Below are 24,318 nucleotides of genomic sequence, written 5' to 3'. Positions count from 1 at the left end.
TTTCCATATCTTAGTTATTGTGTGGAAATCTGGGGAAATACTTGCATAAGCCATATAAAACCATTATTTTTATTACAGAAAAGAGCAGTAAGAATTATTCATAAGGCAGGTTACAGAGAGCACACAAGCAGTTTGTTTAAGTCAGGGTTGTTAAAACTTAAAGATTTGATTGTGCTGCAGACACTTACAGTTATGTTCAGAGCTAAAAAAAAAAAAAAAAAAAGAGCATTAGCAGAACATTTACTAAAGTTGTTTGTTTTTAGTTCAGAGAATAGGAACCACAGAAGGAAATTGAATTTCAAACATCAATTTCCACGAACAACCTTAAAGCAGATGTGCATTTCTGTTGTGGGGGTCAAAATGTGGAATTCTTTACTTAGTAATATAAAGATCTGAATTTATTTCAGTTCAAGAGAATGTACAAAAAGAGACTCATAAGTCAATATGAACATGTTGTTTAGAGTGTTATTTGTTTTCCTATGTTGGTGCTGAGATTAGGTGTGTACATCCTTGAATTTGTTAATTAATTTCGATTTCACTATTTTTTGAATAACACTGTAATATTATCTCAGTTAGTGTAAACTTGGCAGACCCATTATTTGATATTTGTGATTGAGTAAGGGGCAGCGATGTTTTTTTCCCCTCCCTACTCCTTTCTGGACATGGAATGTATTAAAGTTGAATATTCCTTGTGAAAAAATTGGGTTTTTTACCATGAGAGAATGAAAATAAAATGAAATTTCATGCAAATGTCTAATCCTTCCAATGCATTAAAGTATTTTGGCCTCAAGAAGGCAGTAACTGTTCATCTATTCTTGTGATCTAATTTATTTTGGTGCTTTTCTTAATCTTGTGTCTTTCTGATCTAAAGAAAAAACAACCATATCCAGGATTTCTGAGAATGAAAGCAAATACTACCACCACCATCAAACCTATTCCTGCCTTTTCTCCACCCGTCATAGCCTATGCCCCAGTAATTTTATGTTTAACGCTTGTCAGTGGGGCCCCTTTGGGAATTTTTTGCTTGGGGCCCCAGCATACCCCAGGATCGCCACTGGTCATAGGTTTCATTTCAGGGTGCTTCAGAATGAATTCCCTGGCTCCTTCTGGTGTTGCGAGCTTCCATTTCTTGGTCTGCTCTAGCTTGATCCAACTCGTATCTCCATCAGTCACAACCAACGTTGAGTTGTTGACTTGCGTTGTCAGAGGTGGTGATTGGGTGAATGGAGGCAGATGTATTGGTTTTAGGTCCCCGCCTGTGAAAAGTCCAGACTTGACACAATAAAGGATTTCGCAGCCGTCGCTTATCGTGGCAATGTGCTGACTGAAGGTGAACGGACACCTGGGTTGATTATTTGCCAGTGGGTTGTTTGCCTGACAGCTAAAGAGTCCTCCAAACTGGACGGCGTCTCTCGTGGCCATCTCATAGTCGTTGCTCACACAGATCACTTGGCCGTCTGAGAGAAACTTAACGGGAATAAAGTTTGAAGGACAGTTTTTAGCTTTAGTGACAGGGTTCTCATTGTTTGATGTATAAAAGCCTCCGAACAGAAAGCCAGAAAAGTCCGGTGCTTTTCCATTTACGGAGCACCAATAGGTGTCAACACGAGCCGATCGAACGTGAATGTTTGTCACACACACCGTTTTATAACAAGTATCCAGCCAGAGAAATCCACAATCATAACTTTGTTCAAAGCAATCATTTTTAGTGTAAGCTTGCTTCCTGACTTCTGACCTCAGTAAAGTTGGCGTATAAGGTGTACGACAGGAAAAGTCTCCCGTATCTAAGTTTTTCTGGGCCAGGGGCTCACACAATGGATCTGCATCTGGGCTGAGGTTCACACACTGCTGATAGACGCCACCAAAACTGAGGTTTGTCTCAGCGCCCTCACAAGACTTATCGTCAACGTTTGCCTGGAAATTGAAGTTTTTGGAGTTGATGTCGACACATCCTGGTCGGGTGTTGATTCTGTAGTAGCGCTCTATGGCTTCACTCACTTTACGGGATACTTTGTAAATTGTTGATGGCGGCAGATCAGGTAAGGTGTTGACGTTTATGACATAGTCCAGGGGAACTCCTGAGCGATCGATGGCTACGAGGTTGTTCTGGATACTTTCCTGCCATTTCTGCAAAGTGATGCCAGGGTAGAAAGGTGTGGCCCCGTGGCTTTGAATGAGTGAGTACTGAATATTGGACTCATAAGTCTGAAGCGATGAGCTCTTCTTGCTACTTTCACCACCAATGTCAAACTTAAGTTTGTTATAAAAATTGATGCCGGCTGAAGCCTTGACAATGGACGTTTGTGATGCGTTGTCTGACACGTACGAAGAACTGAGGTAGTCTTCCTGCACCAAAATAGCTCCAGCGTCAACACTAATGATAACATGAGTGCCATAATCCACCACCATCTTCTCAGAGAGGTAATCTGCATACTTGGTCTGGTTGTTTTCAATAGCATCTGCAATTTCTACAGCTAACGTAGCAAAGCGTGCATCCAGCCTGAAGTCCGGATAAGCCTTCACAGTGTAGATGAAGTTACGAACCTTTAGAAATAAGAAAAGAGGGATATGGATAAATGAGATAGAGTCCAGCTTTAGGGTTGCTGGTCAGATGCTTTATTTGGTCAAATGATTTCGGGGAACAAGCTGGTCTGAGATTCAGAGATAAACAAGCTTTCAATGTGTGTGTCTCTGTGAATCTGCTGCTGTTCAGTGCTCTCAGGGTTATGTATGATGCTGATTGCAGTGGTCATAACATAGCAGAGCCTCCTCAGGCAGAGATCTTGGTGAATGCTATCAGTGTACGACGGTATCTGGTCTGCTTAGGGCAGTCTGACTCGAAGTGACCAAGACAAAGTTCTATAATTACAAGCTATTATTTTTAACACAAATATTTATAAACTACAGAACTCTTTCCTGGTCAGTGTTGGTCAGATTGCCCTACATAAGCCAGATACTACAGCACACTGATAGCATTCGCGAAGTCAGGTATCTGGACAAGTAGTGACGTTTCTGCCTAGCAATATTGATTTGGGGGTATAACAAGTTAAAAAAATGTGTTGTCTTTCATTGTAACAAAAGAGGTTTCACCATGCCGACGAGCTGCTGTGTGTTTGGCTTTTCATCCAATGTCAAAAAGAATATGGATATAAAAAAAATATTATTACAAAAGAAAAAAAATCACTGGAAACATTGGCTTTTCTTCATAGGACGGTCGAAAATGCTGGAGTCTGGTAGGGTGGGCAAGGGTAAAAACTGCTCTCCCAAAACATCTCATTCTTACATGTGCTCTCTACATTTCATAGCGAGTAAGTGAACAGTTAAGATCTGAAATGAGGATTTTAGGGGCATCTTGTTGGCTTTTGTTTTCATTGTAGATGGGAATATGTTGTATTTATATCTGTTGTAGCTCTGTTGGAAAGTATACTATGATTAATGGCGTGTAAGGATTTTGCTGCATGATATTTCGTAAAACATTTCAAGAATCAATGACGTACTGGTGATCAGAATAACTTTTCAACGCTGTTATAAACTCACAGAGTTAATTTATTAGGTAATTGTAAAGATCTGGGTTGGTAAAATTGGGCTAATGTTTTGGGTTGTTCATCCAAGTGTTGGCTGTGATTCAAATCACTCCAGTATGTAAATAAAGCCGGTTTTGTCTTTGGACTTATTGTACAGGAGTTAACACGGTCAAGTTATTTTCCTCCATTTCCGTCTCTTCCTAGGAAGGCTCCACTATGTTATGACAATCTCTATCAGCAACATACATAACCATGAGAGCATTGAACAGCAGCAGATTGACTGAGGCACACACACTGGAAGCCTGTTTACCTCTGACATCCCAGACCGGCTAATTCCCCTAAACCCTTTGACCAATTATGCTGCATTTGACTGCACTCGGAACGCGGAAAAATCCAACTGAATGAATCGGAAAAGTGCAATAAAACGGCCCTAGAGTTTGGGACTCCGACTCGGTAACTCGGGCAGGATCCAAGCAGCTCCAGTTGGTCGGAATGACGTTTTAGCAAAAACTGTTAGACCTAAAGAATCACTTTTTTCTGAACATTTACTTTTATTTGCTGTCTAATTTGACGTGTGTTACTAAAAGTGCAGAATAACTCTGTAGTGGTATTTTTTATCCCCACTCTGTTAATTTGAACGCCGCTCTAGGTAAGTAATGATACCGTATAGTTCAATGCACTCTCCACAGTCTATGGTTCACAGGTTGAAATTGACGACCCGGGTCTTTCCAGGTTCCGAGTGCAATCGAACGCAGCATTAAATCCTGTCAGCATCTGACCAGCAACCCTAAAGCTAAACTACATCTCATTCACCCAAACCACCACAACAATCAGTACAGTATGTATTTTCTCTAATTCTTACCATCAAAGAAATAAACTCACCTGCACTCTGGTCGTAGTTGAAGAGTCTTTGACCTGATGGGTTTTCATCCTCATGTTCTCTGTTGAAAATTTACCATTCAACTCTGATTTAAAGGACATGTCTGCATTGATGGTGTTGGATGTAACGCTCTTCTGCTCCAGGAATGAACGGATGATCTCTGAGCTCGTCTCCACGCCCGTCTGTTTCTGAGGAATCACAAACACCTCGTCCGGAATCAGATAGCGCCCATCCTCGGTGGTCTGGCACTGGAAGTAGCTGAGGTTCATGACTCGACCCATGTCCAGGTTACGGAGATTGTCCCAGCCTCCGCCCGGCAACACCTCCAGCGCTGTGATGGAGAGGTTGGTGGAGGCTCGACACTGTCGCAGCCAGTTGGTCGGACGGTCGATGGGGACTGGAGCACAGACATGAAGGAGAGAGAGGGCCAAAAGGGTCAGTGGTGTCTTCATCATGGCTGCATCAGAAATGAAACTTTGGGAATCAAAAGACGTCCATTTATACTGTAACTCTACCCCATCCTTAGAAAGATGTTTATCATGTGATGAAGTGGGAAGGAGGAAGTGGTTAAAACACAAAGTCTGAATTTGGAAATCACCTGATAGGTGTGTTTAAAGGACTTTGAATTCCTAAGATTCTCTCTTAGAGAGATGTTTATCACTTTAATACAATATTCTAATGCATTGTCTTTATCACTGTAACTGGTGAAAAAAAATGTAAAAAAAGTCCATGTTTATTCAATACAGACTCCTTAGTCTGCCAAATAATGAGCGTAACAAATGGTGAATGGGGTTAAATTGGCAAAAATAAGCATGAAATATGGTGAATAGGGGTTAAAAGTGACAATAATGGGTCAATATAGGTGATGTTAGATCGTTAGATGGAAAGGGTTTATCAGTGTTGAATATGTCTTGAAAGTGGAAAAAATGTGCAGAAAAGGCATTGAAATTTGATGGAAAAGTGTCAGAAATGAGAGTAATTTGGCAAAAATACATTAAAATGGGCAAAAATATGGCAAGAATAATTCTTGAAGGCATCTGGCGACCCCCTCCCAGTGTCTTGCGACCCCTAATGAGGTCCTGACCATAACGTTAAGAACCCCCGGTCTCACGGAGCAATCCATAACCTGTTAGTTGTCAAAGTGTTACAACACAACAGTCTACAAACATCTTTGAGTTCTCTTTGGTAAATAAGTGTGTTTACTGGAAAAATGCCAAACTTCCCCAATAGTGGAAACAATTGTAATTGCTCTACTTAAAATAAATATTTCCAAAACCTTCACTCCCATGGATAAATTACATATTGAATAAACTTCAAAGAAGATGCAGTGTGGCAGAGAGAAGGTGGAGAAAAAACAGAACAACAATGAACATAATAAAACATAATGATGCTGTAAAAAATGCAATAACCTCATAACAATAACCCCAAAGTTTTATTTTCAATTATTGACCCTGCTTTTACCAGTTCACAGATCACTCCCTCTGAGTCTCTTTGTGAGCAGTTTGCAAAGCAAAGATCGACTCTATTAAAAGCAATATTTTAACTAACTGTAACGTGTTTTTTAACAGTCCTGAGGCTGAGTGTCTTTCTTTACACGAGGAAACACTTGACAGTTTTGTCCTGGTTGATGCTGAGATGTCTGATAAAGTTTTAACCAGTCAAACCCACCACGTCTTTTAGATCCAATCCTGACTTCATTTTTTAAAACATTTCATGGATCTTTCAGTGAGGAACTTTTAAACATTGTGAATTGCTGTCTTCAGACGGGAAACTTCCCTTTAGCCTTTAAAGCAGCAGATGACCAATATCCAACTTACCACTTATAAGCAAATTTTTTAGAAAAACATGTTTTTATTCAGTTGAATTACTTTTTTTTAGCTGATTGTAATATTTTTGAAAAGTACCAGTCTGGTTTTAGGGTGAACCACAGCACAGAGACTGCCCTCCTCAAGTTTTTAAATGACATGAGGAATAACCTGGACACAAAAAGACAAACAGTGTTGGTTCTACTGGACCTCAGTGCTGCTTTTGATACCGTAGAACACACCATTCTTTTGAATAGACTAAATAATCTGATAAACATCTCTGGTGCTGTTCACAAATGGTTTTTATCCTCACAGACAGGACTTTTATGGGAAGTGTTTGTCTGATGTTGTTGGGGTTTCCTGTGGATTTTTTTATTGTATGTAAGGTTTTAATTATGTAGAACACTTTGAACTATATTGTGTATATGAAAAGTTCTCTATAAATAAAGTTTGATTTGATTTGAACTGAAACCCACTTTAATTTGAAGTCAGCAAAGTTAAATGTAATCATAAGTGACTAAACATGAACAGAAAGCAGATATTTGAACGTTATAAAAAAGGAGGAAATCTCTGTGCAGGGTAAAACCCTAACCTGAACATCTAGTCATGTCACTGTCACATGTCACAACAACAAAAGTTTCACCGTTTGTTGTTTCAGATAATATCACTGGATGAATAGACGTGCTCAGGGTGGAACAGTGATTTTAAAAATGAAGGTGTTCTAAGGTCAACCATTGACTCCTTATTTAGTTAAATAAATTAAAGCAGAACTAAGTAACTTTTTCACCTTAATAAATCCTTCTCATTGTCCCTGTGAGGTTATTACAAGTGTTTAAGGAGTGATCAGGGGGGCTTTCACCCGCTCTCCCCCCTCTGCTGTCTCTGGCCAGAAAACCTCACTTGCAACTTTCCTGCCTCTGACCTGGTGTTAGTCTCACAGCTCTGTTCTCGTTCTCATGACAACACATACTGCTTTACAACAATACACACTAAAGGTGCGTTCACACTGAACGCGACTGTAGCGACTGCAGTCGCTTCAATCGCCCGTGATGAGTCGCTTGAACACTGTGATGCTTTCTGGTCACTTCATCGTTCCAGTGACGTCATTATCAGGGAACGTGTGTGTGTGTGTGTGTGTGTGTGCGTGTGTGCGTGTGTGCGTGTGTGCGCGTGTGCGCGCGTGCGTGCGTGCGTGCAGCAGGGTGACAGGGGAGACAACTGGCTGATCACTTCCCTTATCATAAACAGTACCATTTTTATGGTAATGTAAGGGCCATAAAGATACTATTTTAAAAATAGTAATATTTGTGTTTAAATATTAACATTTTTTGGAATGACATGTTTATGTTTATCATAATTCATATGTTTTATATTAGTTTAAAATGCATAATTTAGGGATGTGCTTGTGTGTTTAAAACGTTTCATATTTGCTGACTGTGTTATGACGTCACTCCTAACTTTTAATGGTGATTGGATGTAACTTACGTCAATCATGTGTTTTTGTTGAGCTGAATAAGTGATGGAAGCAACACAGTCTTTTGACCGTGCTTCAGACTTTGTAATCTTTTTCTTATTTTGTCAACTAAAAGGTTTAAAACAAGAAGAAGTTTGTCATGTCTCGTCGCTCGCGTCAGAAACGTGGTGTTAAAGATTCGGTTTACACGGTGGTACATGAGAGGAACGAGCCGAGTGCCACTACATAAGTCAAAAGACTAGCTAACGAGCTACCGCGCTGCACGGCACGGTGTGGATTACGTGACTGGCTGCGCGCTGCAGAGACACAGGTGCATGAACGGATGCTACTGTGACGTGTTACCAAGACAAGGTACGGTGAAATCCTCCTTCAAAACTCGTCTGATGTGAGACCTGACGTCATCCCTGCATGAAAACAGAGCTGAAAATACCTCCGTGAAAGTTCTTATTGCAAGCCCTGAGTTAATAATTGTGGAGTTTGGAAGCATTTAATATGTTGTTTTGCACTCGTTTTATGAAGAAAAGTGACTTTGAAACAAGGTGCTTTTAAACTTTTGCATACAACTAGCTCCTTCTCTGCAATATTAAAATGGATAATGAAAAAGGCTTTGGCAGTGTGAATGATGCAATGGAGCAGGGAAGACACCGCAGGCTGACAGAAAAAGGGTTGGAGGAGAAATTGAACAGGTGCATAGCACAGAGAAGAAAAAAGTTTGCAGCTTTGTCAAGTAAATTAAAAGAAGTGGAAATGTTGATGGCAGATGCTCAAAATGTTGGAATTGTAAATGGTGCTATGGAAAAAGAGTTTGCAATTTTTCTCAATGAGTTTTGTTGCCTCAATAATGATGTTGCCAGTTTTCTTCCTGAAGATGAAAAAACGGATGATCAGGAGAAATGGTTCGAACCAAAAATGGCAGCCATTAGAGACTTTATGAAAACAGTTAAAGCATGGATTGCAGATATATATGAATCAGTGCTGAAAAACGGTTGTGACATGGAAGCAATGCAAGATTTTGTAAAACCAAGTGACAGTGTCTCACAAGCTGGATTCAGGGATGCTGAACACGCACAAACGTGGTTCACAAGTCAGTCAAATAACAACATCATCACGACTGTCATCAACACGTATTAAACAAGAAGCAGAACATGCAGCACTACTTGAACGTGTTGCTGCACAAAAGAAAAGACAACAGCTTGAGATAGAAATGGCTAAACTTAAGTTAGCAAAGGAAGAACTCTAGATGGAAACCGCTTTGGCAGAAAGCAGTGCAAAATTAAAAGTGTTTAAAGAGTACGAGAGTACAGAAGATGGTTTGATTAGCCATGTAATAAAACAAAAATCACAAAGCATGAACACAAAAGACACAAATATAGCTGTGCGCTCTCCAGCAGACAGAGCAAGCCTTCATGCACCATCAGGAGTGTTTCAAACTGTGGCTCCTCAAGACACAATGAATAATGCACAAATAAAAAGAGATGATGACATACTAAAGGTTATGGAAAATCAAAATGCAATTACTGAGCTACTGGTAAAACAACAGAAGCAGTCTCAGCTGCCAATGAAGGATATTCCTGTTTTCAAAGGTGACGTGCTACAATATAAGTCATTCATCAGAGCATTTCAACATTCAATAGAACAAAAGACAGACAATGATCAAGATAAACTCTATTTTTTGGAGCAATTTACAGCCGGTGAACCTCAAGAGCTAGTTCAAAGCTGTGTTCACATGTCATCTGATAAAGGATACCGTGAAGCTAAAAGATTACTTCACAGACATTATGGGGACGAATTACACATCGCCAGCGCTTACATCGATAGAGCATTAAAGTGGCCACAAATTAAGGCAGAAGATGGAAAGGCATTGAGCAACTACGCAATGTTTTTGGTTGGATGTCACAACACTATGGAGGACATAGAATATTTGGAGGAGATGGACAATCCTACCAATTTATGGACAGTGGTGTCCAAACTTCCCTACAAAATGAAAGAACGTTGGCGTGCTGAAGCTTACAATATTAAAGAACGAAAAAATGAAAGAGCAAAGTTTGCCGATTTGGTTAAATATATAGACCGTCAAGCAAAAATAGCATTAGATCCCCTCTTTGGTGATATACCGGACAGTCGAACATCTCCAGCTGGAAAATCTGAGCAAAAAGAAAAACATTATGCTAAAAGAGAGGTCCGCGGAAGCAGTTTTGCAACTAATGTCTCAGCTAAAAGTAAGCAGTTTCCAAGTACACGTGTAAAGACAGCAGACTCAAACAAAGTAGAAAGTGCATTCGATAAACCATGTCTGTACTGCCAGCAATTTCACACTTTGGCTTCATGCAGCAAAATAAAAAGTCAACCACACAAAGATCGCTTGGAGTTTTTGAAGTCAAAGGGCCTATGTTTTGGATGCTTAATTCCTGGTCATCTCAGCAAGTTCTGCAAAAGAAAACTAGAGTGTAAAGACTGTACATTAAAACATCCAGACATTCTACACATTGCAAAATCAGAAGGCACTGTTTCACCTGAAAGGAATGGCGGTGTAAATAGAAACTCAGCTGAGAAAAGCAACGGTGTTCGTGGAACTGAAGTATCGTGTGCTCAGGTTTCTATCCAAAAAGAGTCCTGTACCCTCACGGGGGCCGGGGAATCTGAATGTGTGCTGCCAATAGTGCCGGTAAAAATTAAATCAAAGAAAAGCAACAAATATGTGCAAACATATGCTTTTATAGATCCAGGAAGCACAGCAACGTTCTGCACAGGTGAACTTCAAAGGAAGATGAACGTTAAAGGAAAGCCCACACAAATACTGCTCAGCACCATGGGTCAAAACTCACCTGGAGAACAAAAACTTATGAACAGTTATGTGTTATCAGACCTGGAAGTGTATGGACTGGAAGAAAACAGTTACTGTATATCGACCTACCCAAAGTGTACACACACAGCAGTATACCTGTTCACACCTCCAACATACCTAAACAATCAGAAATTGAGAAGTGGTCTTATCTTAAAGAAGTAAGTCTGCCTGAACTGGATGCGGGTGTAGGCTTACTCATTGGATCAAACTGCCCGAAAGCCATGGAACCGTGGCACATAATTAACAGCAGTGATGGTGGACCATACGCAGTGAAGACGGCTATTGGATGGACTGTTAATGGTCCCATGAGAAAGGAACTTGATGACACAAAGCGCAGAGGCCTCAGGGCTAAAAGTTTGTTAAAAGGAGGAACATGGATTCAAGGACCAGACTTTTTGTTAAACAAAGAGTGTGACTGGCCAACTCAACCTGTGCAAAGAAAAGAAAGTCTTCACGATGACCCAGAGGTCAAAAACACGGTAACGGTCAACACAATCAAAGCCGAAGAAAATGTGGAACCTATGAGCAAACTGATAAACTATTACTCGGACTGGCATAAACTAAAAAGGTCAGTTGCCTGGATGTTAAAGCTAAAGAAGACCTTACAGCACCTAAAGAATGAAAGAAAAACGTTCTCAAAGGCAATCAGTGAAACTGAAAAGGAACCGCAAAGGCAAAGGTCAAAGTTAAAACATCACATTGAAAAATGTCGAAAAACAAAACAAAACTCAATCACCTTGGATGATCTGATTGCAGCAGAAGCAGAAATAATTCACTTCAGTCAAAGACAACATTTTGAAGAGGAGATTAAAGCTTTAAAAAGGGGCAACCAAGTCAGTTGTAACAGTCAGCTCCGCAAATTAGATCCGATTCTTCAAGAAGGCACTTTGAGAGTTGGTGGAAGACTCAATAAGTCAGCCATGCCAGTAAATGCAAAACACCCAGTTATACTCTCTAAGCACAGTAGAGTTTCCACATTGATCATGACAGACATACACCAAAGAACAGGACACTGTGGACGAAGTTATGTCTTGGCACAACTAAGCTGCAAATATTGGATCCCTCAAGCCAATTCTGCTATTCGGAAGTTAATAAACAAGTGTACAGTGTGCCGCAGGAACAATGGTAAAGTTGGAGAGCAAAAGATGGCAAACGAAGATCGCCTTTTGCCCGATAAACCGCCTTTCACGAACACTGGTGTCGATTACTTTGGACCCTTTGATGTGAAGCGAGGTCGCACTACAGTAAAGAGATATGGTGTACTGTTTACTTGCCTCACTCTCAGAGCAGTACATATTGAAATTGCCGATAGCCTGGACACAGACTCGTGCATCAATGCAATTCGACGTTTTATAAGCAGAAGAGGTCCACCCACCATCATGCGCTCTGACAATGGCACAAACTTTGTTGGCTCAGACAGAATGATGAGAGAGGCTATTCAACATCTGAACAATGACAAGATCGAAAGATTATTGCAACCAAAAGGAATAAAGTGGATATTCAACAGCCCTGGAGCTTCCCATCATGGTGCGATTTGGGAAAGGCAGATTCGTACGGTCCGAAGAATAATCAGCTCGCTGGTGAAAGAACAAACTGTGAATGATGATTGTCTTCAGACCATCATGCGTGAAGTTGAGAGCATCATCAATGGCAGGCCACTCACGAGCATCTCAGATGACGTAAATGACGTTGAACCTCTCACACCGAATCATTTATTGTTGCTGAACTCACAACCCAACATGCCTCCAGGGAGCTTCAGCAAGGACGACTCTTACACAAAAAGGCGATGGAAGCAAGTCCAATATCTCACAGACTTATTCTGGACAAGGTGGACCAAGGAGTACCTTTCTCTTCTCCAAGAACGTCAGAAGTGGTCGAGTTCAAGAAGAAACTTTGTGGCCGGAGATGTTGTACTGCTAGTCGACAGTTCTTCTCCACGCAATTCCTGGCTTATGGGGAGAGTAATCGAAACACTACCAGATTCCAGCGGCTTGGTGCGCAGAGTGAAGATCAAAACCAAGACCAGCACCTTGGAAAGACCCATTACCAAACTGTGTTTGTTAGAGGAGGCAGCGTCGGCAGAGAAGCCTGCAGAAGACTAAGAGAAATGAGGAAATAAGTTTGTTTTACATATGTTTAAGTTGAACAGTTCATGGACATTATGAAAGGTTTTAAATGCAAATGTTTAAGTTTCAATTGTTTAACTTTCCAGTATGAAACAATTGGGGGCCGGGTAATGTAAGGGCCATAAAGATACTATTTTAAAAATAGTAATATTTGTGTTTAAATATTAAATTTTTTTGGAATGACATGTTTATGTTTATCATAATTCATATGTTTTATATTAGTTTAAAATGCATAATTTAGGGATGTGCTTGTGTGTTTAAAACGTTTCATATTTGCTGACTGTGTTATGACGTCACTCCTAACTTTTAACGGTGATTGGATGTAACTTACGTCAATCATGTGTTTTTGTTGAGCTGAATAAGTGATGGAAGCAACACAGTCTTTTGACCGTGCTTCAGACTTTGTAATCTTTTTCTTATTTTGTCAACTAAAAGGTTTAAAACAAGAAGAAGTTTGTCATGTCTCGTCGCTCGCGTCAGAAACGTGGTGTTAAAGATTCGGTTTACACGGTGGTACATGAGAGGAACGAGCCGAGTGCCACTACAGGTATAAATGATCAACTTACAGAGTTACTAAAGGATGAGTTCACTCAGAATGTAGGGTTATTCAAGAAGATAACTGCTTTAATTTTGCCCTGGTACGTTTAGGAAGCCTCCCACTGCCCGTCTCATTGTAGCGAGAGGGAGGAGCTGCTGCCTCTGGGGGGTGCTTAGAGTTTACAACGGAACCAAAAACGACCTTTAGGGAGAGCGCTAAGCGCACTTTACTTAGTTCTGCTTTAATTTACTAAAACCATAATACAGCTGTTAAGTCAGTGATTCTCAAGTCAACATGTGGCTTTTTCTTCATTTTAATTATTATTCCCACAGAAAATCTTAAAAGGGGGACATTTTTTAACTCCTTTTTACCTTTTTCTTTGTCCTATTTTTTGCCATTTCTCCAAATAATTTGACACTATTTTAGTTTTTTTCAGACTTTAGCTTCCTTTTGCCCATTACTATCTTTTTTTCCCAAAATTTGTCCAAAACAGTTCATGTTTATTCAATACAGACTCAGAGGTTCTCAACCTTTTCAGTCTGTGACCCCCAAAATAAAGGTCCCAGAGAGCGGGGACCCCCACTGTAGCTGAAGGTGGTTGAACACAGACATGAACATTGAAGAACAGTCATGTGGAGACAGGACCATCTATAAGGGGGAATAAAGGGGAGAGATTGTTGGAGTCCATCCATAAAATCAGTAAAATGATGGTCCATTGTTCTATGAATCTGTGATAACCACATTTATTTATTCATCTGAATAATATCCACTGTTATCCAGGAATGTTTATTATTATTATAGTCATCTTAAAGATGGAAATCCTTTGTTTAATCAGAAATAAAATGGGTTAAGGGGGCGTGGGGGTGCCTCTACCCTTCGGGTATGGCTTAGTGCTTGTCTCGTCTTCTGGTTGCCTTGGGGGCGGTCCCCGTGGTGAGCGGGCCTGCGGCCTGCTGCGCCGGTGTGGGGGGTGGGCACTTTGGGGGGGTGTTGGCGTCTGTGCCGGGGCTGCATGGCACTTCGGGATGATGCTGTTTGCTGGAGGGTGGCGCTCGCTGATCCGGTGGTTGGGGTCGTAGTCGATTGCCTGGTGGGTCTGGCCTCTGGGTGGGTCTGGGTGCCTTTGGCCGAGGAGTTGCTATATCACACACCTGGTGTGTGTTGTTGGGGTGCCTCCTTCTCATGGTAGTCATCCTAAAGATGTAAATCCTTGTTTTAATCAGAAATAAAATGAATTAAAAGTGGCCAAAATGGTGGAAAAGGAGGGGAAATGGGAATTTAAAAACAACAGAAATTGGGTAAAAATTCCAAATTAGAGTGGACAAAAAAATCCAAAAACTTTTGCCTCTCTTGACTGCTTTTGGCACCAAGGGGATGCTGCAAGAGGCCCCGCCAGCCCCCAGGCGCACCGACTGAGCCCCCCAGAGCAAACCAGATCACCTTTTTTTGATGTTGCTTTATTGATGAGCCTTAAATATTGCTAAAGTTCAATACAGACTCCTTAGTCTGGCAAATAATGAGCGTAACAAATGGTGAATGGGGTTAAATTGGCAAAAATAAGCATGAAATATGGTGAAAAGTGGTTGAAAGTGACAATAATGGGTCAATACAGGTGATGTTAGATCGTTAGATGGAAAGGGTTTATCAGTGTTGAATATGTCTTGAAAGTGGAAAAAATGTGCAGAAAAGGCATTGAAATTTGATGGAAAAGTGTCAGAAATGAGAGTAATTTGGCAAAAATACATTAAAATGGGCAAAAATATGGCAAGAATAATTCTTGAAGGCATCTGGCGACCCCCTCCCAGTGTCTTGCGACCCCTAATGAGGTCCTGACCATAACGTTAAGAACCCCCGGTCTCACGGAGCAATCCATAACCTGTTAGTTGTCAAAGTGTTACAACACAACAGTCTACAAACATCTTTGAGTTCTCTTTGGTAAATAAGTGTGTTTACTGGAAAAATGCCAAACTTCCCCAATAGTGGAAACAATTGTAATTGCTCTACTTAAAATAAATATTTCCAAAACCTTCACTCCCATGGATAAATTACATATTGAATAAACTTCAAAGAAGATGCAGTGTGGCAGAGAGAAGGTGGAGAAAAAACAGAACAACAATGAACATAATAAAACATAATGATGCTGTAAAAAATGCAATAACCTCATAACAATAACCCCAAAGTTTTATTTTCAATTATTGACCCTGCTTTTACCAGTTCACAGATCACTCCCTCTGAGTCTCTTTGTGAGCAGTTTGCAAAGCAAAGATCGACTCTATTAAAAGCAATATTTTAACTAACTGTAACGTGTTTTTTAACAGTCCTGAGGCTGAGTGTCTTTCTTTACACGAGGAAACACTTGACAGTTTTGTCCTGGTTGATGCTGAGATGTCTGATAAAGTTTTAACCAGTCAAACCCACCACGTCTTTTAGATCCAATCCTGACTTCATTTTTTAAAACATTTCATGGATCTTTCAGTGAGGAACTTTTAAACATTGTGAATTGCTGTCTTCAGACGGGAAACTTCCCTTTAGCCTTTAAAGCAGCAGATGACCAATATCCAACTTACCACTTATAAGCAAATTTTTTTGAAAAACATGTTTTTATTCAGTTGAATTACTTTTTTTTAGCTGATTGTAATATTTTTGAAAAGTACCAGTCTGGTTTTAGGGTGAACCACAGCACAGAGACTGCCCTCCTCAAGTTTTTAAATGACATGAGGAATAACCTGGACACAAAAAGACAAACAGTGTTGGTTCTACTGGACCTCAGTGCTGCTTTTGATACCGTAGAACACACCATTCTTTTGAATAGACTAAATAATCTGATAAACATCTCTGGTGCTGTTCACAAATGGTTTTTATCCTCACAGACAGGACTTTTATGGGAAGTGTTTGTCTGATGTTGTTGGGGTTTCCTGTGGATTTTTTTATTGTATGTAAGGTTTTAATTATGTAGAACACTTTGAACTATATTGTGTATATGAAAAGTTCTCTATAAATAAAGTTTGATTTGATTTGAACTGAAACCCACTTTAATTTGAAGTCAGCAAAGTTAAATGTAATCATAAGTGACTAAACATGAACAGAAAGCAGATATTTGAACGTTATAAAAAAGGAGGAAATCTCTGTGCAGGTAAAAACCCTAACCTGAACATCTAGTCATGTCACTGTCACATGTCACAACAACAAAAGTTTCACCGTTTGTTGTTTCAGATAATATCACTGGATAAATAGACGTGCTCAGGGTGGAGCAGTGATTTTAAAAATGAAGGTGTTCTAAGGTCAACCATTGACTCCTTATTTAGTTAAATAAATTAAAGCAGAATTAAGTAACTTTTTCACCTTAATAAATCCTTCTCATATCTCTCTGAGGTTATTACAAGTGTTTAAGGGGTGATCGGGGGGGCTTTCACCCGCTCTCCCCCCTCTGCTGTCTCTGGCCAGAAAACCTCACTTGCAACTTTCCTGCCTCTGACCTGGTGTTAGTCTCACAGCTCTGTTCTCGTTCTCATGACAACACATACTGCTTTACAACAATACACACTAAAGGTGTGTTCACACTGAACGCGACTGTAGCGACTGCAGTCGCTTCAATCGCCCGTGATGAGTCGCTTGAACACTGTGATGCTTTCTGGTCACGTCATCGTTCCAGTGACATCATTACCAGGGAACGTGTGTGTGTGTGTGTGTGTGTGTGTGTGTGCGCAGCAGGGTGACAGGGGAGACAACTGGCTGATCACTTCCCTTATCATAAACAGTACCATTTTTATGGTATAAATGATCAACTTACAGAGTTACTAAAGGATGAGTTCACTCAGAATGTTGGGTTATTCAAGAAGATAACTGCTTTAATTTTGCCCTGGTACGTTTAGGAAGCCTCCCACTGCCCGTCTCACTGTAGCGAGAGGGAGGAGCTGCTGCCTCTGGGGGGTGCTTAGTGTTTACAACGGAACCAAAAACGACCTTTAGGGAGAGCGCTAAGCACACTTTACTTAGTTCTGCTTTAATTTACTAAAACCATAATACAACTGTTAAGTCAGTGATTCTCAAGTCAACATGTGGCTTTTTCTTCATTTTAATTATTATTCCCACAGAAAATCTTAAAAGGGGGACATTTTTTAACTCCTTTTTACCCTTTTCTTTTCTATTTTTTGCCATTTCTCCAAATAATTTGACACTATTTTATTTTTTTTCAGACTTTTGCTTCCTTTTGCCCATTACTATCTTTTTTTCCCCAATTTTTGTCCAAAACAGTCCATGTTTAATCAATACAGACTCCTTAGTCTAACTCAGAGGTTCTCAAACTTTTCAGCCCACGACCCCCAAAATAAAGGTTCCAGAGAGCGGGGATCCCCACTGTTGCTGAAGGTGGTTGAACACAGACATGAACATTGAAGAACAGTCATGTGAAGACAGGACCATCTATAAGGGGGAATAAAGGGGAGAGATTTTTGGGGTCCATCCATAAAGTCAGTAAAATGATGGTCCATTGTTCTATGAATCTGTGATAACCACATTTATTTATTCATCTGAATAATATCCACTGTTCCAGGAACATTTATTATTATTATAGTCATCTTAAAGATGGAAATCCTTTGTTTAATCAGAAATAAAATGGGTTAAGGGGGCGTGGGGGTGCCTCTACCCTTCGGGTATGGCTTAGTGCTTGTCTCGTCTTCTGGATGCCTTGGGGGCGGTCCCCGTGGTGAGCGGGCCTGCGGCCTGCTGCGCCGGTGTGGGGGGTGGGCACTTTGGGGAGGTGTTGGCGTCTGTGCCGGGGCTGCATGGCAATTCGGGATGATGCTGTTTGCTGGAGGGTGGCGCTCGCTGATCTGGTGGTTGGGGTCGTAGTCTATTGCCTGGTGGGTCTGGGTGCCTTTGGCCGAGGGGTTGCTATATCACACACCAGGTGTGTGTTGTTGGGGTGCCTCCTTCTCATGGTAGTCATCCTAAAGTTGTAAATCCTTGTTTTAATCAGAAATAAAATGAATTAAAAGTGGCCAAAATGGTGGAAAAGGAGGTGAAATGGGAATTTAAAAACAACAGAAATTGGGTAAAAATTCCAAATTAGAGTGGACAAAAAAAATCCAAAAACTTTTGCCTCTTTGCTTTTGGCACCAAGGGGATGCTGCAAGAAGCCCCGCCAGCCCCCAGGCGCACTGACCGAGCCCCCCAGAGCACCCCAGATCACCTTTTATTGATGTCGCTTTATTGATGAGCCTTAAATATTGCTAAAGTTAGGCCCCCCCCCCAGCCAGACCGGCATGCAGCCCCGAGGCCATAGAGCCGCAGACCTCGGCCTCGCAGGACACCACCCAGGCAGGGGCCCCACCCGCAGGCATGCAAGGGCGCAGCCCGCGCCACCCGCCCCGGAAGACCCCAACCAGGACCGGCCCAGCCCCAGATGGCACAAGGACAGCAGCCCAGGCCTCCCCGCTGCTCACCGGACAGCTCAAGCCACAGAGTAATGCCCCCCACCGGCGGAGGCTCTCCAACGGCACACATCCGGTGCGGAACAGCAGCCCCCAGCCAAGGGCGCCCCGGACCCACCCACTGGTCCGCAGATATATATATAATTTAATTAAATAATAAGGGCACTTCCTCTCTAACAAAGTACTTGATGTTGAATCCAGCAGGTGGCAGCAGAGACCAGAGAGACCATGTTGAGCACAACATCTTTTCATAGCAACAAACTCCTGGAAATAATCTGTATCTGACAATGAGTTAAGCAAATTTACCATAAATGCAGAAATAAATGAGTTTTTTTTTGTTGAGAAAATTGAATAGGAAGCAGCTATTGTGTATATATTAATTCTTTGTTAGATCGGGGTGGGGTTCAATGAGTTTTTCTTCTCCCCTCTCCATTTTAAGTGTGTATGTGATTATTATTGTGTAGCCTATACTTTTGTTTTGTTTCTGCCACACTATTCGCTTGAAATAAATGAAAAATGAATGAATGATAAAACTGATTATACTCTGGTGTGTCAAAGATTTTTTTTAAATTATTTCCAGGAACGCTTTGTCTGTGTCGGAGAAACAGTGCAACGTTAAAGCAGCAGAAGTCAGTGTTTGAAATGAAAGCAGGTCAGTTCAGAAAGGTTTGTTTTCTGCAAATTTTTCACCCTTAATTATTCACCTTAAAACAGATTTGGAAAGATGGAATAGTTTACCATTATCTATTATTGGACGGATTAACACAATGAAGATTAACGTATTGCCAAGATTGGTTTTTGTTTCAACGTATCCCACTCTACTTACCGCAAAAGGTCTTACTTCTACTTATGTCTTCTCTACCACTTAAACCCTCTGGCTTCATTGGAAATGTAGATGTGAGATCCGTTCTTTGAATCTGGTATCAGTTTAGGAGTCATTTTACATTTGTATCTTCCCCTAAAGCTCCCTTAATTAAAAATCATTTCTTTTCTCCACCATATATGGATGCTGTTGCTTTACAATGGCACAATAAAGGGATTAGATGCTTTCGTGATCTTTATAAAGATGGTGTTTTTTACAGCTATGCAGGTCTTTCTCATAACTTTGAATTACCTGCAACCAATCACTTCTGTTTTCTGTGTTTCAAGATGTTGATTGTTATAATGTAATGTTGAAAAGTGGTGGATCTTGCATTCTTCAAAATAAACATATCAAACAAAAAACAAACAAACACAGGATTATACAGTAACATATATCTTTATTTAGCAACACAGTTGGTGTGTGGCCCATATAAACAAAAAATTAAACCAGTAAAAACCTTTGATTAATCAGAGTCATTCAGTTTTCATACTTTTCAGGAATTTATAGGTAAACATGTAAATTGTTTGCATTTTAGGACAAAAGCTAAAGTCATAAACAAGTCGTGGAAATGTCTAATCCCTCAAACGTATTGGAGTATTTTGGCCACAAGAGGGCAGTAACTGTTCATCTAATCTAGGGATCTAATCTATTTTAAGAAAAAATGTCCAAGGTTCTGAAACTGAAAGCAAATACACTGTAATAATTCCATGATTAATAGGAAAGGTCGACAACTGAGATGCTGTTCATCTTACTTAAGCTTCATCCATCAGCCTCTGGTTCTCACCTGTTCCACTATTATCTTGATAGTGTACAGGGATCTGAGCCCTACCCTGCTTCCTCCTCCTTCGCACTAAGACGACTGCTACCACCACCATCAAACCTATTATCACCCCAAAAGCTATTCCAGCCTTTTCTCCACTGGTCATAGGTTTCATTTCTGGGTGAAGCTTCAGCATGAATTCCCCGACTTCTTCTGGTGTTGCTAGCTTCCATTTCTTGGTCTGCCCTAGCTTGATCCAACTCGTATCTCCATCAGTCATAACCAACGCTGAGTTGTTGGATAGCGTCGCCAGAGGTGGCGATCGGGTGAATGGAGGCAGATGTATCGGTTTGAGGTCCCCGCCTGTGAAAAGTCCAGACTTGATGCAATAAAGGATCTCGCAGCCGTCGCTTATCGTGGCCATGTGCTGACTGAAGTTGGGCGGACACCTGCGTTGATTATTTGCCAGCGGGTTGTTTGCCTGACAGCTAAAGAGTCCTCCAAACTGGATGGCGTCTCTCGTGGCCATCTCATAGTCGTTGCTCACACAGATCACTTGGCCGTCTGAGAGAAACTTAACGGGAATAAAGTTTGAAGGACAGTTTTTAGCTTTAGTGACAGGGTTCTCATTGTTTGATGTGTAAAAGCCTCCGAACAGAAAGCCAGAAAAGGCCGGTGCTTTTCCATTTACGGAGCACCAATAGGTGTCAACACGAGCCGATCGAACGTAAACGTTTGTCATACACACCGTTTTATAACAAGTCCTCAGCCAGAGAAATCCACAAGCATAACTTTGTTCAAAGCAATCATTTTTAGTGTAAGCTTGCTTCCTGACTTCTGACCTCAGTAAAGTTGGCGTATAAGGGGGACGACAGGAAAAGTCTCCCGTATCTGGGTTTTTCTGGGCCAGGGGCTCACACAATGGATCTGCATCTGGGCTGAGGTTCACACACTGCTGATAGACGCCACCAAAACTGAGGTTTGTCGCAGGGCCCTCACAAGACTTATCGTCAACGTTTGCCTGGAAATTGAAGTTTTTGGAGTTGATGTCGACACATCCTGGTCGGGTGTTGATTCTGTAGTAGCGCTTTATGGCTTCACTCACTTTACTGGATACTTTGGAAACTGTTGATGGCGGCAGATCAGGTAAGGTGTTGACGTTTATGACATAGTCCAGGGGAACTCCTGAGCGATCGATGGCTACGAGGTTGTTCTGGATACTTTCCTGCCATTTCTGCAAAGTGATGCCAGGGTAGAAAGGTGTGGCCCCGTGGCTTTGAATGAGTGAGTACTGAATATTGGACTCATAAGTCTGAAGCGATGAGCTCTTCTGGCTACTTCCACTGCCAATGTCAAATTTAAGTATGTTAAAAAAATTGATGCCGGCTGAAGCCTTGACAATGGATGTTTGTGATGCGTCGTCTGACACGTACGAAGAACTGAGGTAGTCTTCCTGCACCAAAGTAGCTCCAGCGTCAACACTAATGATAACATGAGTGCCATAATCCACCACCATCTTCTCAGAGAGGTAATCTGCATACTTGGTCTGGTTGGTTTCAATAGCATCTGCAATTTCTACGGCTAACGTAGCAAAGCGTGCATCCAGCCTGAAGTCTGGATAAGCCTTCACAGTGTAGATGAAGTTACGAACCTTTAGAAATAAGAAAAGCGGGACATTAATGTCTGAATCCAACTCTTTGTCAGTGTTGTGGTGGTTTGGATGAATGAGATGGAGTCCAGCTTTAGGGTTGCTGGTCAGATGCTGACACAGGGTTTATTTGGTCAAATGGTTTCGGGGAACAAGCTGGTCTGAGATTCAGAAGTAAACAAGCTTCCAGTGTGTCTCAGTGAATCTGCTGCTGTTCAGTCCTCTCAAGGTTGTGTACAGTATGTTGCTGATAGTGGTAGTCAAAACATAGTGGAGCCTCCTCAGGTAGAAACCTTGGTGAGTGCTATCAGTGTACCATGGTATCTGGCCTGCTTTGGGCAGTCTGACCAGAACTGGCCAGACTGGTCTCTTCCCCAAAAACATTTGACCAATTAAACCCTGTGTCAGCATCTGACCAGCAACCCTAAAGCTAAACTCCATCTCATTCATCCAAACTACCACAACAATCAGTACAGTATGTTTTTTTTCTGATTCTTCTAAGAACCATCAAAGAAATAAACTCACCTGCACTCTGGTCGTAGTTGAAGAGTCTTTGACCTGATGCGTTTTCATCCTCATGTTCTCTGTTGAAAATTTACCATTCAACACTGATTTAAAGGACATGTCTGCATTGATGGTGTTGGATGTAACGCTCTTCTGCTCCAGGAATGAACGGATGATCTCTGAGCTCGTCTCCACGCCCGTCTGTTTCTGAGGAATCACAAACACCTCGTCCGGAATCAGATAGCGCCCGTCCTCTGTGGTCTGGCACTGGAAGTAGCTGAGGTTCATAACTCGACCCATGTCCAGGTTACGGAGATTGTCCCAGCCTCCGCCCGGCAACACCTCCAGCGCTGTGATGGAGAGGTTGGTGGAGGCTCGACACTGTCGCAGCCAGTTGGTCGGACGGTCGATGGGGACTGGAGCACAGACATGAAGGAGAGAGAGGGCCAAAAGGGTCAGTGGTGTCTTCAGCATGGCTGCATCAGAAATGAAACTTTGGGAAACAAAAGAAGTCAACTTGTACTGTAACTCTCCCCCATCCTTAGAAAGATGTTTATCATGTGATGAAGTGGGAGGAGTATGTGGTTAAAGCAGGACGTCTAGATGATTTACTTCTGCTTGAGTTTCTGATTCTGGAAATCACTCGATAGGTGTGTTTAAATGGCTCTAAATTCCTCTTTCTCTTAGAGATCTTGTTCATCACTTGAATACATTTCTCAAATATTGTAATGCATTGCCTTTTTTTAAATACAGTAACTGATAATGTAGAAAACAGTTTTAATCACTGCGGACATCTCCTTAGTCTAACTGACCAATCCAAAATCCTGTTATTGGTTATGACACGATAGTCTACATCAGTGTTTTTCAACCTAAGGGTTGTCACACCAAATGAGGTCGTTTTGGAATGTCTAGTAAATTATTACAAAAAATTCAGATTGAAATTATATCTTTGTAATTTTATTCTTTTAAAAATGAAAACACCACCCAATCTCAAACAACTACATTCTATACATTCACTTCCTCAAATATAAATATAGTTTAAAAAAATACAGTATAAAAAGTAAATAGTTAATTAAATGGTAAAAATAAGAATTATATTTTTGCAAAAAAAATGAATGATTGTTTTTTCAATTAAAACACCATCACCCAATCTCAAGCAACTTTCCTTTCCTCAAATATAAACCTCACTATAGAGCTTCTCGTAACACTATATCACAATCATGATCAAAAAGTAATGTTTAAAAAGTAATTATCTGCAGTCACCAGAAATTTGTGATATTAAAATGGGGTCACAACCCAAAAAAGTTGGGAACCACTGGTTTACATCTTTGTGTATCTTTGGAAAATAACAAACACAGTGTGTTTACTGGAAAATGCTCAACTTCCCCAGAAGAGGAAACTGAAAGCCACTTTAATTTGAAGTCAGCAGAGTTAAATGTAATCACGAGTCACTAAACATGAACAGAAAGTCCACAAAAAAGAGGAAGTCTCTGCTGGGTAAATTTGCTGCATCCCTTTTATGTGCCTCGGGAGTTTCCTGAAATTTTTACAACAACTGTATATATATTAACACTGCTTTGCTCATATAACTGCAGTCTATTTCACCTGACGCCCCTAACTTCATAATGGGTGATTTTAACCATGTTTCTCTTAAAAAGTTCATAACAAACTTTTATCAATATGTTTCCTGTCCAACCAGGTGGGTTAACACTTTGGATCTCTAATAGAGATTAAAGTCGCTTTTAAAAAGCACAGACTCGGGAGGTGAAAGTGTGGTCAGATGAATCTGTGCTCTCACTGCAGGAATGTTTTAAAGACCGTGCAAAGCAAATTCAGCCATTTTCTTCTAAACACATTAAATATTCCTTAAAACATGTACAAAGCCATTCAACCATTTAGAATGTAATTATGGAGCAAGGC

General features: G+C 41.0%; 2 protein-coding genes across 2 annotated transcripts; both read right to left on the bottom strand.

The window, feature by feature from the left end:
* Positions 1-356: 356 nt before the first annotated feature.
* LOC114469924 (macrophage-expressed gene 1 protein-like) lies at positions 357-4,856 on the bottom strand. Its single transcript, XM_028457826.1, has 2 exons — positions 4,407-4,856; positions 357-2,544 (listed from the first exon to the last, which is right to left on the bottom strand). Exons 1-2 carry the CDS (start codon positions 4,854-4,856, stop codon positions 964-966), a joined length of 2,031 nt encoding a protein of 676 aa, XP_028313627.1. The 3' UTR covers positions 357-963.
* A 15,010-nt stretch (positions 4,857-19,866) lies between these two features.
* Positions 19,867-22,890, bottom strand: LOC114469825 (macrophage-expressed gene 1 protein-like). Its single transcript, XM_028457652.1, has 2 exons — positions 22,420-22,890; positions 19,867-21,897 (listed from the first exon to the last, which is right to left on the bottom strand). The coding sequence occupies exons 1-2, from the start codon at positions 22,870-22,872 to the stop codon at positions 20,239-20,241; spliced, it is 2,112 nt and encodes a 703-aa protein (XP_028313453.1). The 5' UTR covers positions 22,873-22,890; the 3' UTR covers positions 19,867-20,238.
* Positions 22,891-24,318: the final 1,428 nt, after the last annotated feature.

Source organism: Gouania willdenowi, chromosome 9 (assembly GCF_900634775.1).
Source record: "Gouania willdenowi chromosome 9, fGouWil2.1, whole genome shotgun sequence".
In the NCBI taxonomy this organism is placed as follows: domain Eukaryota; kingdom Metazoa; phylum Chordata; class Actinopteri; order Blenniiformes; family Gobiesocidae; genus Gouania; species Gouania willdenowi.
This window is presented reverse-complemented; position numbering and strand designations above follow the sequence as displayed.

Excerpts from the sequence above, each read along its gene's own strand:
- LOC114469924 (XM_028457826.1), bottom strand. The coding sequence starts at position 4,856 with ATGAAGACACCACTGACCCTTTTGGCCCTCTCTCTCCTTCATGTCTGT. Across the intron at positions 2,545-4,406 it reads CAACTACGACCAGAGTGCAG|GTTCGTAACTTCATCTACAC; the intron begins GTGAGTTTATTT and ends TTATTTCTAAAG.
- LOC114469825 (XM_028457652.1), bottom strand. The coding sequence starts at position 22,872 with ATGCTGAAGACACCACTGACCCTTTTGGCCCTCTCTCTCCTTCATGTC. Across the intron at positions 21,898-22,419 it reads CAACTACGACCAGAGTGCAG|GTTCGTAACTTCATCTACAC; the intron begins GTGAGTTTATTT and ends TTATTTCTAAAG.